The sequence below is a fragment of the Aythya marila genome, assembly GCF_965140915.1.
Source record: "Aythya marila genome assembly, chromosome: 14".
Classification (NCBI taxonomy): domain Eukaryota; kingdom Metazoa; phylum Chordata; class Aves; order Anseriformes; family Anatidae; genus Aythya; species Aythya marila.
The window spans coordinates 9,636,379-9,653,136 of record NC_139055.1 but is presented as its reverse complement, the minus strand read 5'-3'; the positions used below and the strand labels follow the sequence as shown (position 1 = coordinate 9,653,136).

The window sequence follows — 16,758 nt, the reverse complement described above, 5'->3', positions numbered from 1 at the left end:
CCATCTGCCAGGCTTACAGAAGAGATTACTGAAGTGTGTTATCAATAGTTATCAAAGCTCGCTGGAGCGGAAATAATTTAAGCATGCTAATGAGCCTTCATTTGTGGGCCCCTGCTCTGGACAGTTGGCTCCTCTCTGCGTTTCTGCAGGCGGAGCAGTGACTTTGCATCGCCTTTCAGTTCCCGCTCCGTGCCACCTCCCGGTTCTCCTGTACTTTCTCAGTGTGGTTTCTGGGGAAGATGAAGTCATCCTCACCAAACTATTCCTCATGCTTATTGTTTGGCATTGTGTGGAGCGGGTTATTTTAACAAACTCCCCGTTTTTTACGATGCGGAGAACTAGGAGCGTCGGTTGCATTCCTGGAGGCTGCCTCCACGTCCTAAGGATGTGCATTTCCATGTCATTGTCTTCTATTTTCGTCTCGTTTTGGGGGGGAGGAAGGGCTGGAACACCCTTGGGAAAGGCAGCGACCGTCTCTGGGCTGCTGTGGATGGGGTGTGGAAGGAGGGACGTGGCGTCACGCAGGGCACATCGCTGCCCTGGCAGCCCGCAGGCAGCTGCGGAGAACCCCTCTGGCACCAAGGCTCAGTTTCAGCCCTAAAATAACTACCACTCCCCGCTGAGGGAAACCGCTCAGGATTAGGCAAAGCCTCCCGATCCCCGCTGTGCAGTGAAATGAGGACTTTCCCCTCAGTGCTCAGCGTGGCGTCGCTCCCCTCCTTGTGTCCCCGAAGGGCAGCGCCGGCTCCTGCCCCGTGGCACCGTGCCTGGTGCTGGGGACAGGCACAGCGGGAGCCATATGCTAACCTCCGACGGCAGCAGATGGGTGCAAGCGCTCGGAAGAACAGCTGCTGGTGTCTCGTCCGATAATCCCGTTTTTAACACCTCCATATGGTGGCACAAAATCGTGGAAATTAGGTTTTTCTGCCCCCCTCTCGTCTCCTGAGCCGCGCTTGACCCGTTCAACATGATCTGGGGATTGGAGGCTTGTTATTCCAGATTATTTTAACTGCAGTAGATCAGAGCCTGATCTCTGCCAGGCCGCTGAGCTGCTGGTGCTCGGCTCTCCCCCCTTCCACTTTACGTCCCGGGACATGACAGAGCTTGTGCAGGTGACTTCTGCCATGGGAAATGCCAGCATTTATGTGACACCACACTGCAGTTTCCCCCCTTTTAAAAGCAAGCAGGCAGAGCCAGAGAAGAAGGGCTTGGCAGCATCACCCCTCAGTAGGGTTAGCAAGAAAACGGACCCCCTCGCACTCCTCTAACGGGGCTACCAACTTGTTTTTATGCTTAAGACTGGAAGATGGAGAAACCACAAGGCCGATTGTGCCGGCACTGGGTGTCCTTCGTCACCATGCCATCGGTGGGCTCCCAATTTGCTGGCCTTCGCGTGTTGGGGCAGTGTAGGGCGCCTCACCCAAGCCCACCCCATGAGGGGACGAGGAGCACCCCGGTCCTGGGACCCTTCGGGGCAGCACCCCCAGCACCCCCACAGCCCCACAGCCCCAATTTATGCTTCTCCCTGAGGCACAAAGCGGGGTCCCGGGGGCACCCACCCCCCTCACAGCCGGGGCGGCCCCACAACCCCACAGCCCCGGCGAGAGGCGGGGGGACTCAGTTGGGCTCGGTTGGGCTCGGATGGGCTCGGTTGGGCTCGGTTGGGCTCGGTTGTGCCCCGGGTCGGGGCGGAGCCGCTCTATGGGGCAGGGGGCGGTGGCGGCGGGGCCGGGCCGGGCCGGGCCGGGCTCTGAGGGAAGCGGCGGCGGCGGCGGCTGAGGGAGGAGGGAGGGAGGCGGGCGGCGGGAGGCGGGCGCTGTCCATGGCCCTGCGGAGCTCCGGGCTCCGCCGCGCCGCCGAGCGGAGGAGCGATGGGCAACACGGTGCACAAGACGCTGCCAGGTACCGCCGGGGCCGAGGGGAGGGCCGGGGGGGTGGCCGAGGGTCGGCTGCGACCCCGGGCAGGAGCCGAGGGTGGGCGGCGGGGATGCTGCGAGCGCCGCCGGGAGGGGTTCCCGCAGCCTCCCTGCCTCCGCGCTGAGCCCTCCGAGCTTCGCCTTTCCCCCTATTTCTTCCCCTTTTTGTATTTTTCCGTGCAACTTTTTCATGCAGGAGGACGTTGTGGCGAGTCACCGGAAGAAAAGGGTCAGGAGCAGGAATATTGCCGAGCCTGCCCTGGGTTCAAACTGCCCTTGCACGGGGGGCGTGCGGGTCCCTTTTCCTCCTCCAGCTCCCAAATGCTGGGCTTTTGCCTCCCGTGCATCACGGAGGCAGCTGCCCGCTGGAGATTCAACAGTTTGGGATCGCTGAGCCCTCGCCAGCCCGTGCCTTCGCCCAGTTTGCTTTGCTTTTCTGCTCTGGCGGAGCTCCTGCCTTGCATCCTTTGTACTTCGGGCTCCCCTGAATGAAAAGGGTATTATTAAACTTAGTTGAAGGGGCAAGGGGACCTATTGAACGCGCACACACATGCCGCCCTGTAAGCAGCCAGGGAGCTGAATATAGGAATAGAGAGGGGAATGGCTTTGCATTTGGATGTGCCGTGTTTTGTCTTTGCAAAGAGAGGGTACTGGGGACCCGCAAGGCACAAAAGAAAGCTTCTGGCTTGCGGGTTTGCTGTGAACCTGTGGTTTGATTTTTAGTCGCGAGCTCATGCATCTTCTGCTTTCCGCTGGGTGTAAATGGGAAATCTGCTACTTTCACAATACGGAAGTTTGCATTTTTTTAAATACCTCACAAACCGGCACTGTAAGGAGTGCATGACCTTGGAGCAAATTCATTTCGTGGGGCAGCTTTTCAGCTGGAGGCAATGTCAAGGGACGTATGCAAAAAACCCGAGAGAGCCAGGGCTGTATCCTCGGGTCAAGGGAGGTTCCCCTGGTAAGGCTAGACCTTCCCAAAGACAAAATACCTGTGCCTGCTGGCCACGGGATCTAGCCGCAAGCTGTTTTACAGAAGGCTGAGTTGTACCAGCCCTTCTGCCTGTCGCTAGAGCGGTATCTCCTCAGCAGCCTCCCTCTGCACAGCCTGACACACGTGAAGTTAAAAAAAGGGATGACATCAGTTGCACCGCAGTTGTGCGATGAAAGAGTTCCTAGCGGCGCTTCTAAAAGTCGGCGAGAAAGAGGAAAAAGTTTGATGGAAAAAAACTTAAGGCTTGATTTATGCAGACCTCCCAACTCCAGCGGTGTTCTGGTGGCCTAGAAATACGCCGTCCTGTCCTGCCAGGTGGAGACCGTCTTCGGAGAGCTGCTTTGCTGGGGATAGTCCCTTGGCAAACAGCGGTCACATTGCGCAAACCCACGCAGGACACTTGAGCATTGTTGGCTAATGTGCTGTAAGACGCCGGGAGCGTGTCTCTTCCTCAAATTCAGCCGTGTTCGGTTCTTACGGGGTAACGATAGCCAAAAGAAGCTGTTCGCCTGTGACTGCAGAAAAGATTACGGGCGTTTTGCAATTTTAAAGGATATAAATCTGTTTTGTCTAGTTGGACAGAGTTCAGCAATTTTTCATATTGATCTTCTTGGGTACGTTGTTTGTCTTTCATTAGCCAAATGTCATCAGGGAGGGAAGCAGGTTTAAGGCTGTTCTTGGAACAGTCATCTTGAAAACTGTGAAGTTTTTCCAGCAGACTAAATGGTTGGATGAAATCCTATTTATAAATGCTATGGCTGTTGAGAATTACTCAAAGATAATCAATCAGAATTAAGTCTTTCTTCTTTCTTTCTTTCTTTCTTTCTTTCTTTTTATTTTTTTTTTGTCCAAAGCGCACCTTTTCTTTTTCACCCTGGCAGACCGAGCACTGCATTTTCACTCTTGTTTCAACTGACAAAGGAATTGCTCTCCCCTGCCCTATGTGCGTCAGTGGGTTATTTATAAACAAAAATAAAACTCCCCCAAACTAGTATTTGCCTACCTGTTGCGTTAAGATGATTAACTGTAGAAACCTACAGATGTCGTTCCCCTTTTGTTGTTTTGTTCACCATAAATAGCTGAAGGTGGAAAATGCCTTTCCTTTCTGATCAGATGTAGAGGAAGTGTGGAGGGACCTTCATCCTTAGGCTCCTGAAAAAGCCGAACAATCAACAATTCAGGTTTTCTATATAAATGTAAATACTCTCCTCAAACAGTGGAATTAATTTTTAAATCCTGTTGAGCGCCGTTCAACTCATTTTTACATACAGATTTATTCAAAGAGGCTTTCGGCGCTCGTTGCATCTTTAAATCCTTTCTGCCCACATTTCCATTCAACGGCAGCGGAGCACACGGCATCGGCGGGGCAGAAATCTGTGTCGGGAGCTTGGGAACCCCGCGCTTGCCAAGTATCTCATGGTTAGCACACAACGGGTGAAGGCATTGTCAAATTAGCAGCGAGGTTTCTACCCGGAGTGGCATTGAAATGAGTAATAGGCCGGGGCTAATGAAAGGCAGCTTCTATATTTGAACCGGTTGAGGAGGCACTGGAGTGGAAAGGAGCCGAGATGTGTCAGATGTGCTCAACACCGGGCCCCGAGGTGCTGCTGGAAGTCGCTACTGCGGGACGTGACATGTCCCCGCCGGGCTGGCCGCTCCTCGCCCTCCGGCAGCTCCCTGGGGAGCCCAGGCCGGGAGCTTTTATTGATTTTATTGCCTCCCTCTCCTTCACCCCCCTGCCCATTGTTCACGCTCATTTTGCAGGCGGGCGGTTGGGCAAGAGCAAATTTGGGGTATTGAGGCGCGTTGCTTTCCTGTCTCCTACAGGTGAGAGATAAATGAGGGGATGTGGACGTGTCCTGGCCTGCGGGCCGGGCCGATGGCAGCGATGGGTGCACTGTGTTGTATGGCCCCCGTTGGATGCTTTATCACGGCCCCGTACAGGAATTGCTCTCCTGGGCCAGCTCGTTGATGAGCAACTCCCCTCCGCGCCCCAGCCCTTGTGGGTGGCGCGAATTTCTCCGTGCCGATCGCTTCCCTCCCGTAGGGCTGGCGGCTGGACGAGGGCAGGAGACTCCGCGGTGCTTGAGGACAAGCAGGCTGGGAGAGGTTAAAATTCCCCTGACCCGGAGAAGCCCTTACATGGGGCTGGAAGGAGATAGCGAGGAGGAACATCTAGGGAGCGTCGGGAAGCCGAGTGGCCTGGTGGCACAGAGGGGACAGCTGCGGGAGGGCAGGGGGCACTCGCCGGCCAGGGCGGGAGCAAAGGGCTTTGCAGTTGGGATGCAGTTGTTGATCCTGGCCCAAATAGGGCCGTTGGTATTTGACAAAGGAGCCAAATTCCCTTTTAAGAATCCGGCTGGGATCTGGTTGCAGCGCTTCTCCCACTGCCTTCCTCACAACTGCGAGGAATACCAAGTATGAGTGGCATTTGGGTCTGGCAAGGACGGGGGAGAACGGGGCTTGTTCTGGGAGAAATGGCTTCGGTTTCTGATTTTCTATAAATTATTTTGCATTCTTGCGAGCGATGCTTTTAATAATTAACCCTTTCTCAGCAAGCCAGAAATCCCGAGTTTTGACCTTTCCCGGGCTGATGCTTGCACCTCTCAATCAGCTACAACACGGCAATGGCCAGGGCAGTGGGATTTTTGAGGGTAAAAGCTGACATTTCTGTGTGTCCTTTTCAGTATCCTGATGCCTGTTGTCACAACATATGTACTTCTTTTGAATGAGAGGAGTGATGAAGTCCATTTAGCGGGAAGGGACCTGTCTGCCTTTTGCAGGGGGTAAAATCACATTTACAAGAAGCATTTTTATTTAGGTTTCTTCCCGCGTCCCCACTCCCCCTTTAGTTGCTTGTGATCCACTGTAGGAGGAGTTCTCGGCGTTGCGAGCAGGGAATCAGCTCGGTAAGGTTTCTGGTTTGGTTCCAGTTTGACCTCAACAAAACTACAAAATAACACTTCAGGTTGTTCTGGTTTGAGTGAAAAAGATATCTGTGCGGACCAGTTTCTGCTCTGCCTTTGGTTCAGCTCCAAGATTGCAGGTGTTAATCCTGCCTCGGTACCAGCCCCATTTTGCCTGCTTTCCTGCCTCTCTCAGTCTGGGAGTCGAGCTTTCTACAGTCTGTCACTGATTTTGCTGCTGACTCCCTGCGTCACCCCTGAGCATCTTTCTCATACGGTGCCTTGTGCTTAAAGGAGGCAGGCAGCGCTGCTCGGCTCACATGGGTGTAGGAGAGTTCATTAATTAACGTGCAGACGTGAAGCATCTCCAGGAAAAAGGTCGCAGAAGTGCAAAAAAGAGATTAATTCACTGCTTCTTTTGTAGCTTTCTGCTTTTCCACTCTTCAAAAGGAAACCTGTGAAACCGCTTAGCCTTCCCGGTGATTTAGGGCTGGAACTGCCTGATCGTATCCCGAGGACTATCTTTAACCAGCCTTGCGCAGCACATACCCAAAAATGTGCCACAGCCAACTGGCGTGATTAATTCAGCCCTGCCACTGGATCCAGGCTGCTGAGACCGTACAGGCAGCGGCACCCGAGCCCGGGAAGACATCACCTCTTGTGGAAGGCAGTGCTAAGTGGAGCTGTGTGTCATGCCCCGTGGCCAGTTGCGCTGTCAGACACACGCAGCGCACTGCCAAGTGTGTCATTAAGGCGAGAGCTTTAAGGAGCTTTGTGCGCTCCTTCCTTACGCTCTCACGCTGCACCGTGGTGTCCAGGTGCCTTCGCTTCTCTTTTGTTGCTTAGAGAGGAATTGCGTTACGAAGAGGTAGGAGTAAATGGCACTTTCTCCTCTTTTATTTCCCCGGATAATTGCCGCTGGTAAGAGGGAGCTGCGCGTCACCGTCTGACCCCGGTGCAGCTTCCCACCTCACACCTAAGCCTGTGGTTGCAGGCAGAGCTCTTGGAGAGCCCTCACCGCAGGCAAAGGAAATTGCTGCTTCTCAGCACAATAAAACCTGACAACCTATGGAGGTGCTTAAGTGTGTTTAAGGTGTTTAATTTTAGGCAGTCAGGTCTGAATGTGCAAGCATTAATGTTTACTTGACATGAAAAGGATGAGTCACTCGGCAGCTTATGCCGTGCTTTTCCTCCCATTCTAGTAAGGATCCTCCTCGCGCACCACGTTCAGTGACTTCTCAGTTAGGAATGAAGATAAGCACCTTGCTCCTCCTTAGCTGCACTTTCGGACAGCCGCTGTCCTTCTGCACAGGTTGCCTCGAAAGGGAACGTTTTCTTTCTCATCAGCATCCCACTCTTTGCAGAGCCCATCTGTGCAGGTTGGTGGCTAACATCAGAGCGGGCTTTCCTCAGCTGGAGCACTGGGGTGGGTTCGGGAGGGGAACAGGGAAACAAATCTGCTGCTCCCAGCAGGGGGATGAGCGGGGGCTTCTTTGCTGGGGTGGCTGCTTGCACGGTGAGATGTGATGAGGCCAGGTGTGATCCCCTGAAATGCGTGCCAGCTCTCATCTCAGCTGCCTTGTGGTGGTTTCCATCTCTTCTTGAGTCCCCAAATGCCTCGTCCCCTTCGTTCGTCTCCTTTCTTGCTCCCTGAGCTCCTTGGCTTGCCGTGCCTGCTGTTGCTTCTTGCCGCAGCATCCAAACCTCGGGGCTGACCACGCCAAGCACCTTCCCAGCTCCTGATGAGCTCCGTGGCTCCTTTGGGGCTCCTGGCGGCACGGCAGAGCTGGCAGAGCACTTTGCAGACCGTACCCACAGGGCAGATGCGCGTGGTGTTACCAACAACTGCAGGAGCTGGGAGCCCGAGGGGCTGCGGGAAGGGAGCTGCCTCCAGGTCCAGCCTCGGGGAGGCTTTTCTGTCCATGGCAGCTGGAGGCAGCTTTCCTGCAGGAGCATTTCCATATTTTGTTTCGCCTTCTCACGCAGGCAGTTTCTCCACCCTTGCCCTTGGCATCCCTCGCCTGCTGCCTCCTGGAGGGGCCAGCCCTGTCTGTGGCCCACGTGCCTGATTTGGTGGCCCTCATGCCCTTGGGTTGTGCCACCTCCCTGCAAACCTCCCCATCCCATCCCATCCCATCCCATCCCATCCCATCCCATCCCATCCCATCCCATCCCATCCCATCCCACCCCATCCCACGGCAGACTTGGTGTGGAGGAGATGCTGTTCTTTCTGTGTTGCTCCCCATCTCGTGGTTGGCTCTATTTTTTTTATTCCCTATATGCTAAAAGGCACGAATCACTGGCACGGAGCCACCTGCCTGAAAGCCCTACCCCCAGTACCTGTGGCTGCCCCGTGGGCTCAGGCCCCGAGTGCTGGCACATTCAATTCCTGGTGCCTGAACAGATGAAGCAGGGCTTCGGGGCGGAGGGAGGGAGGGGAAAGTGATTTCTTGCCTGTTAATTTGTTTTTCCCTCTGTGTCCAGGGAGATCTCTTCCTCTGCTTTGTGTAAGCAGGGCTCGCTTTGCTCCCAGAAGTTTTTTTTTCTCCCATTCTTTCAGACCTCTGGCCGTGGAGCAGCTCAGAGGTCTCCCACCGCGAGGAGCAGACCCCGTTCCTTTCCCTGCTCCTGCAAAACCCTGCCTTTTTTTCCTTTCTCCACCCGCAGCACTGGCATAAAGAAACCGAATCGGAACATACGGAACGACTTCTTGCTCGCTGCTGGAATTACCCAGGAAGGCTCTGTAAAGAAAAGCCATTTAACTGCGTTTCAAAGCTTTTCAGTACAGCAGGGAAATCACATTTAGGGTTTTTTTAAGAGCTACTGCTTCTTTGAAGGGAGAAAAATGGATGCGTTCGTGCTTGTAGAGTTGGGTACATGCACATAACAGGTTTCCTTTTCTAGTTTCGCTGGGGATCTTTACATAATAATGAGACTTCTGGATTTTAGGAGTTGTCCTCTGTTAACCACCCATTTGTCCGTGACTCCTGTTTTCCTGTGATTGCACCCCTGATGGCATCGTGTCTTACAGCTGCATGGCAGAAATAAGTAGGCCACATAAAAGCAAACCTCTGTTTTTCGTAGCCTGTATAATAACGCCGGGAAGGCAGTCTAGAGAGAATTTCCCTGAGCGAAAGTTTTCCATCAGGTCTCCAAATGTCACAGAAAACAGTTGTTTGATTTTTTGCCCTCCTCCGTAACGCAAACGTGCAGTCTGCCAAGCCCTGCTTGACAAGCCGGAGATAAAAGATAGAACAGCCCATTTGGCAGCAGAAATTAAATAATTTCATTCAGGTTTATCTCTCTTTCCTCGGCGATAACTGACGCCGTGGCAGCAGCTTTTCTCAGCCTGTTATCTGTTGTGGTCTCACTGGGGCAGCGGCTGCTCGGTGTGACGCGCTCGGTAGCTCACCGAGTGGAGTTCAGGAGTTATCTGCTGGGCGCGATGCTAAGGTTGGAAGCATAAATCCTAATGAGGGGAAGTGGCTATTTCTTGGGGCCTTGGCCTTGGCACGGTTGGATGGAGATGGTTTTGGTTAACGGAGGAAGCCCGAGCAGAGCTTGAGGTTGGCGTCTGGTGGGAGCAGCGGGGCCGGGCTCCCCGTTGTGCCTCAGCTCCGGGCTGACCTTATGGGGCAGGAAAATGATCTGCTGGGGCTGGTGTCCTGACGGGGGGCAGAAGCAGTGCTGGGAGGAGGAGGGGACCACTGGGGCTGCGGTGCATTACGGGTTTTTGGGAGGAGGCAGGACTGGGCTCGGAGCATGGGCTTTCCAGATGCCAGCTGGATGATTAATCCCAAAGCAGAGACTTGGTGGAATAGGGAAAACTGGAGCCATCTGGGTCACTGGAGGTCTTAACAAGCAGGTTTGTTACTCACCTGCTGGGAGGGACATCAGTGGGGCTGGGCCCCTGGGGACGAGGGTGGGCTTGGAGCCACTGCTGGTATCTGCGCCCAGGGGGTGCCTCGGCGAGGGGCTCTTTGGCGGTGCTTTCCCCAGCGTGCCATCCAAAACTCCCAATTACTTCATCCTGCTAAGTGAAAGGGTTTCTAAGTCCAAACCCTGAGATCATTTACCAGCTGGCTGTTGCTTCACGTTCGGTGATAAGATCATCACCCGGGGTACTGCGCGGTGTCCATTGTGCTGGCTCACAAAGCAGCTCTCACTGCCATGTGATCACTGTCCCCATGTTCATGGGGACAAACTTCACAAAGTGCTTAAAGGACCTGACTTCTACCTGCCAGTCTGCAGCAGGGTTTCTCCAGAGCATGGCAAACGCCACCGTGTGCCAGCAGGGCTGGGGACATGGGCGCAGGAATGGGCCCGGCACAGCGAGCCCCCTGCCAGCAGAGGGGCGAAACCCACAGGATGAGCATCGAGAGCAGAAGTGCAGAGAAAGACCAAATGCCGTCAAGTGTCCAGAATCGATGCCCTGATTTTGGGTGTTGTTTGCAGCAAGGTCTGAGTGCCAGACCCTTCGGGGCAGCCGTGGTCAGAGCGCACTTGGGTCAGCGTTTGATCCGTGGGGATGCTGTGGGGCTGCTGGCCTCCCAGCCACCGGCTCGGCAGCTGCCACCTTATGTAGGAAAACGTCTCTCTCGCTTCACCTTGCAGCCTCAGCTCTTTCGTGTAAGACCTTTTGCCTACATGGAATTGTGCAGGACGAGAGATTTTTCTGAAACACGAACGTCTCCTTCCAAACGAGCTCAGTCGACTGCTTACGTTACCCGCTCCGGAAAGGCACGTGAGCGTGCCAAATGCCAGCGTCGGCACACAGATAGTGGCAATAATGGATCTGCTGTCCCTTTGCACCCTGCTTGCTTCCAAAATAACTCCCATGTCTAGACAAAGGATGCAGCTCACCTGCAAGGCTGGGCTATCGCTTCTGTTTGTTTTGCGATCACATAGAAAGTAAGGGTCCAATTTATTTTAAAAGGTTCCAAGAAATGCCTCTGCAACCCCACTGTTTATTCAAAAGAGAAAGAGAAATTCATAATTTATTGAATTGGCGTGTGTTCTGCTGGGATTATTCATTGGAGAAATGTACCGAGCGATTTTTTGTATCCTAGTAACCAGCTATGGTTGCTTTTCCATGAATAATCTTTATGGTTTGACTTGATCAGCCAAATCGAGGAAGGAAAGCTCAAGTAAATTAAATTTATGAAGGCAACAAATTACAAGGCACAGACAGTTTCTTTGTAGGTGAGAGGGAACAGCGTTTTTTTTTTTCTCCCCCATTTAACGACACCATCATCAGATTGACAGATGCTGGCTGCAGTTTGATGGCGCTGAGCAGAACAAGGAGAGCTTCGGTAATTACGAACCGAGCTTCAGAACTTCACTGGTGTGATGTTTGTAATTAAGGACTTGGCCGAAACAGTCCCTTTTTCTCCCAAATAAGCGCTGTGACGGCTCTCAGCACTTCCTAACAGCCCCGCAGGTTCCTTCCCCTTTGTGTGATGGGGGAGCCAGGGCTGGGGATCCCCGCGGCTCTGAGCTCCCTCCTCCGCTGCAGGCTCCCAGGATGAACTGGGAAATCCCTTCCCTCTGCTCCAGTTTGGGATCTGGTACCCGAATAAGACTCATCTGCCTGACAAGGATGCTGGGAGGCTTGGTTGGTAAAACACCTCGGGGAGCTCGTTCTCCCTGAAACGCCGGCCCCATGGGAAGCAGCTGGAGTTTGTCACTTCAGCCACGTGCTTGCGTTTTCCTCTTTGAAAAATCCTTTGCACTAAAAATTAGCCCCGTTTCAAAACTGGGTTTCAAGGTACCGTGTTTATTGTGAAACCTCTCTTGCTCTTAGAAATGTTAAAAGCTATCTTTAGAAGCAAAACAAAAACAAGAATTTGCTTCCAAGCTCCCCGGAGATGTTTACTATCTCTTCCACCCTCTTCAAGCATCCAGCTGGCCATCCCGAGAGGGCAGAGGTATGCTCCTTGCAGGGAGGTCAAAACCGCTTCGCATTTTCAAACAAACTATTTTCAAAACATCTTTTTATACCCTTTCCTATTTGGTAAATGTTTATACAGCCGTGCAAAAAAACCCGTACTGCTGTAAACACCGAAACCCGCGGGCACGCCGGCAGGATCAGTCGGTGAGCCGTGTCAGGCAGCCCTTTGCCAGTCTCGCGGGTTTGCCTTTGAGCTTAAAGGTATGAGTTTCAGAAGGGGGGAGAAGCTTTTCCCCTGTGCCTTTGGCCCGTGGCCATTTGTTTTCCCTCCCTGATTTGCTCCCTGCCTCTTGCCCTTCCAACAGCTTCCAAATGAACCCAAGGTGGTGGGGAGGAGCGTTAAGTGGGTCAGTGCCCAGGATGCTTTCCCTTTCTGTGCTGCTGTTCCTGTGCTGAGCCAGGACATCGCTTTGGAGCTGTTGCATCTCCAGCCATCCTTCATCACAGCAGACTCATCACCCGCCTTGCCAAGCCAACGCTCTTCCCAAAGCCCTATCTTTTTCATACCCTTTTCTCCCTGGGGCTAGTACCAGCGTCGGGAGTATGAGTTTTGGCTTGTGTCTGTCTGTGGAAATGAAGGATGAGTTGCTGGAGGGACTGATGCTGCCTCACAGCTCACCACACCTTGCGGGGTGGAAATGTGGCACTCTTTGGGGAGTGACCCCAGGACTCTGGGGGATCTCAGGGCAGAGCTGCTGGCTGAGCTCCGTCCTTTCTCTGCCCCCCGCCACCCTGGGGGCGTGCGCTGCACCGGGGCTTTCCCCAGTGGGGATGGTTAATTCTGAGAAAGAGGAGGAGGACATCTCCCCATCCCAAACACCGTGGGCCAGCCCTGCCCACGCAGAAAATACTCCAAGTCAGTGGTTAGAGCTAGGGGAAACGAGGTGTCGACAGGAGGCAGATGAGAAGGACGGAGCAATGGGCATGGTCGGGGGCACAGATGCCAGCCAGAAGCAGCGCTGCAGGACTCCTGTCCCCGTGCCAAAGGACAGGGGGCTGCCCAGTGGCTTGGACTGGGATGTGTCATGGCTGGGGCCGCAGCAGGGAGGGTGTCCTGGTGTCACCCCCTCCTTGCTGGGCACCGCCTGGAGCTGGTAAGGGGCCCCATGGCAGCATCTCACGGACAGGATCTCTGAGCACAAGGAGCCCCGCAGCTGGGGAGCTGCTGTGTGGCCCTGTGGCACTGCCTGTGGCCAGATGAGGGCTTCTGGTGCTTTACAATCATTCAAAGTTTCTGCTGCTGATCCTGCCTTGCTGGGTGGCCCAGAGAAGCCTAAAGGGGTGAGTTAGGAGATGGTGCTGTCTTGGCCTCACCGAGCTCTGCGTGCACAGGGGGCAGAGCCGAAAACATCCCCAAACGGACCGGGTTTGCCGGTCCTGGGCTCTGTCTTAAAAAAAAAACACTGCAGTGGTGCTAAGGAGAGGATTTTCTGGTTGGGAACCAGCACTTTGAGCACCTCTCCCAGCTCCAGCAGCTTCTCTGGCTACGGGTGCTACACGCGGGTGTCCCCCAGGAGCGGTGCGAGCGCACCTTGTGGGGGGCCGCGCGGCGCGTGCCGCTGCTGGAAGCCCTCCATGGAGCGGTGCCACCAACGTCACCTCTGGCCACCGCCGCTCCCCGGCGGAGCTGTGCCAGGGCAGAGACGTTGGCCACTGCCACCGAGCTGATTTTCAACGCTATTTTTAGACATCTCGAGTGCAATCCGGCTCAGCTGAAGCCAATTCCTCGATGTGCTGGCAGGGGCTGGGCGGGCGCGGGGGGACGCGCGGGGAGGCGTGGGGGAAGCCGGGCGCTCCCCTTCCTCTGCCAGCAGCGGGTCGCTGCGGGGGACACGCTGCTTACAAGAGGCTTCCCTGCAGCTCTCGACACCGCTTCCCAAACGAGAGCAGCCTGGGGATGCCAAGACGCTGCTCTGGGAGCGGTGGCACCGGTTACACCAAGCGTCCTGAGCATTCGGGGCTGGGGGAGAGCCCCCACGTGGGTCCGTTTTGGTGCATCGGGTCTTTCCCTACATTTGGCATCCCTTTTTCCACGTGTTTGCAGCTCAGAAGCCCCTGGGAGCATCACACAGCATGGTGCCACGTGCTTGGAAGAAGCCACGGGACGGCGCGTGGCCGTGCTGCTGCCTGGGCTTCTTGTGGCCGCAACCAGCAGAGGCTCTCGGCTGTCAGCACACCATCGTGGAGCTTTTGTCTGCTAATAAAGCTGTGCTCCGCAGTAAAATAAAAAAAAAACAACAACAAAAACTAACCAAACGAACCACCCAAAGAGAAACAAATTCTTTCCCTCCACAGTTTCTCACTTGTGATTTATAGGTGTGTTTTTCCAAGCACATCCAAACAGGGCCAGCGACCGACTCTGAATTAAAGTGTGACTCTGCCAATTGAAACAAGAGCCATCTGGGTGGAAACTGGAGGTTTTGGACAGCTGTTTGTGTTGTTTTGATCGGGGTTTCTAAAATTTTCAGCTCCAGAGTTAGTGAGGAGTGTGCCGGTTGGCCATACAGTGGGATTTTATCAGTGTAAGCTATCTAGGAAGAATACAAAAAACCTTAAACCAGCCATAAAAACCACAGCAGCTCACATCTCCATGGCAAAATCTTTGAAGTTACTGACCGAGCATGCTCGGCTGGATGATGGTCCAAGCTCCACTTCAAAAAGGTGGGAAAAAGTGACAAAAAGCAGTGCTTTGCTCTGCCTGCTCCTCCCCTGCCAGGCAAGCGTCCGTGTGGGATCACTTTTGAGGCTGTTTGTTTGCTGGATAATTCACACATCAGCCCCCATCTCTTGGGAGCCATTCCTTCCTTTGAGGGAAGGAGCAATGAAGTGCTTTGGCCTTTTTTTTATTATTTTTTTTTTTTCCCCAAGAAAAGTTGGCTTTTATCTTCAGCAGTGCAAGGAAATGCCTCCCAGCTCCGGATTCACCTGGCTTTGTCGTCTGCTGGCTGCGGTGCAGAAGGAAGAGCAACGGGAGAAAAATGTTGACTGAGGTGTGCTGGGATCAAATCCCGCTGGCGTTAAGAAGATTGACACGGAGGCTTAAAAATAAACCTCTCTTGCTCAAAACCTTCTTGTGTTGAAATAATTGAAGACATTTGAGCTGCAGAAAGGGGCTGAGGTCATTGTGTGTCCAGTAATGGTATGACTGTATTTTCTTTTGTTTGGACAGTTTAATGTCTTGAAGTGGCTCTTGTTTCCTCTTATTAATTCCTGTAAATACCGTGGAAAAGGATCTCACAGCTCAGCCACACAGCAGCCAAGTGTTGCACAACCCGCCAGCATCTCTCAACCTGGCTTTGTAGCACAGCAGAAAACTGTGCATTGCAGAAAGCTTCAACCCAGGAAAAAAGGATGTGTCCTTTTCGGTGGAACGTTTTCCTCTGCTTCTGGACCAGCAAAGAAAGCTCCTTTTTTTTTCTTTCTTTCTTTTTGGCTTTTCTTCTGAAGATGCCATGGATGCCATCTATTTGGAAAAAGCTCTATCTTCATCTGAGCATTAACTAAAGCAGCCATCGATATATGTACAAAAATTGTGCAGGTTGGACTGCGCATTAGCAGGGTGAAGTCCCGTCTGCATGTTTATGATGAGAAGGTCAAATGTTCAGCTAAAGACCTGTAAAATTAAGGAAAACACTGCAGAATCACGGTGTAGCAAGCTATGCCAGCTGTTCCTTGTATTCAGAATTACATTGCTTGTGGTATCCAGCACTAAGTCTCCTTATCCCTGACATCGTGACCATCTGCAGTTGCATTGCAGGAGCTTTTCCTGCAAAGCTGAAATTTGGTGGTGTGCTGAACCCATCTCTCCAGTCCTGGGGCTGTGGTTTAACCCAAGCCCTGTCTTCGAGTAGAGAAGAGGATCTGAACAGTTGGGAACGCTGCCATAAAAAAAAAGCTGTTGCAAAAAGAGGCAAGGAAAAGACCCATTATAAAAAAAAAGAAATTTAAAAAAGGGGAAATGAATCCTTAGCTTGGATGGAAAAACTCCAAAAATAATTAAAAAATTAGCCTGCTTTCCAGCTGTGATGAAATCACAGGAAAATCACGGAAAACTGCAATGACAGTAAATGACTTGAGAAAATAGGGGTGAAGGAAGAAGAAACGAGAACAGTATGGACGAGCAGGGCCCTCCCCTGTGCATTGCTGTGCTGCAGAAGCGGAAGGAATGGGAGAACACAAACTGCTGAGATGCAGCCCAGAAAACCATGCTCGTGTGAGCTAGCTGGAAGCACGGGGTGCACATTTGGGTAGGAAACACCCGCACTGGGGGAACGCCGGGGCAGGAGAGGCAGCGCTGGGTGGGAGCTGTGAGCATGGAAAGCTGCTGGAAAGCTGCTTGGATGTGATGCTCTCAGCCCTTTGGGTGGCTTGGAAAGGGGTTGGTTGATAGCAGCCTGGTCTTAGAGCTCCCTGATGGGGTCCCTGGTGCTTATCCTGGGTTAGACCCACCATCCAAATCCCCACGGTGGGTTGCCTATAGTTTGCCAGAACTCCCACCACCGAAATCCCCTCTGTGCCTTGCGATTCCTGCAGGGGAGCTCTCCTGGCAGAGCAGAGGAGCTGTGCTCCCCCCCTCCTCCATTTAATTATAACCAGTTATTCCCATCCCTTTGCCCTGTTTTGGATTCTTTACATATTGTTTCTGAAAAGCTTAGTGGAATCACAGCCTTTGTATATATAAAATATAGGATGATTGAAGACCTGGCCACTTCTTTATTTAGCTTCCTCAGCCATGCGTTCCTCCCAGAGCATTTTCCCCTCTCCCTGCCAGATCACTGTTTAAACTGTGTGTAAATACAAAGGGAACTATGGACAGCGTTTAAAAATGCTGCACCATCTTGGGAGCAGGGCTGCTGGAAAGCACATCTTCCTAGAGGCCTTTTTTTCCCCTTTCCCTGTGGTTTTGCGGCTCCCTTAGGACAGATCCAAAGCCCTCCTTGGGTGCCACTGTTATGTCTAATGGCTCTCTGGTTGTGAACTAAAATAGCTCCA

At 53.2% G+C, this 16,758-nt stretch overlaps 1 protein-coding gene across 4 annotated transcripts in view; it reads left to right on the top strand.

The window, feature by feature from the left end:
* The window catches only part of NEURL1B (neuralized E3 ubiquitin protein ligase 1B), a gene marked incomplete at its 5' end in the record, with an annotated part of 117,338 nt that overhangs the window by 83,745 nt on the left and 16,835 nt on the right, over positions 1-16,758 (top strand). For 3 of the 4 annotated variants that reach the window (XM_082771950.1, XM_082771949.1, XM_082771948.1), the window contains one exon: positions 1,822-1,902. The exons of the other annotated variant lie outside the window; for it this stretch is intronic. In XM_082771950.1, coding sequence (XP_082628076.1) covers positions 1,872-1,902 — 31 coding nt within the window. Of the gene's footprint in view, positions 1-1,821; positions 1,903-16,758 lie in introns of those variants that run through there. 4 annotated transcript variants of the gene reach the window in all.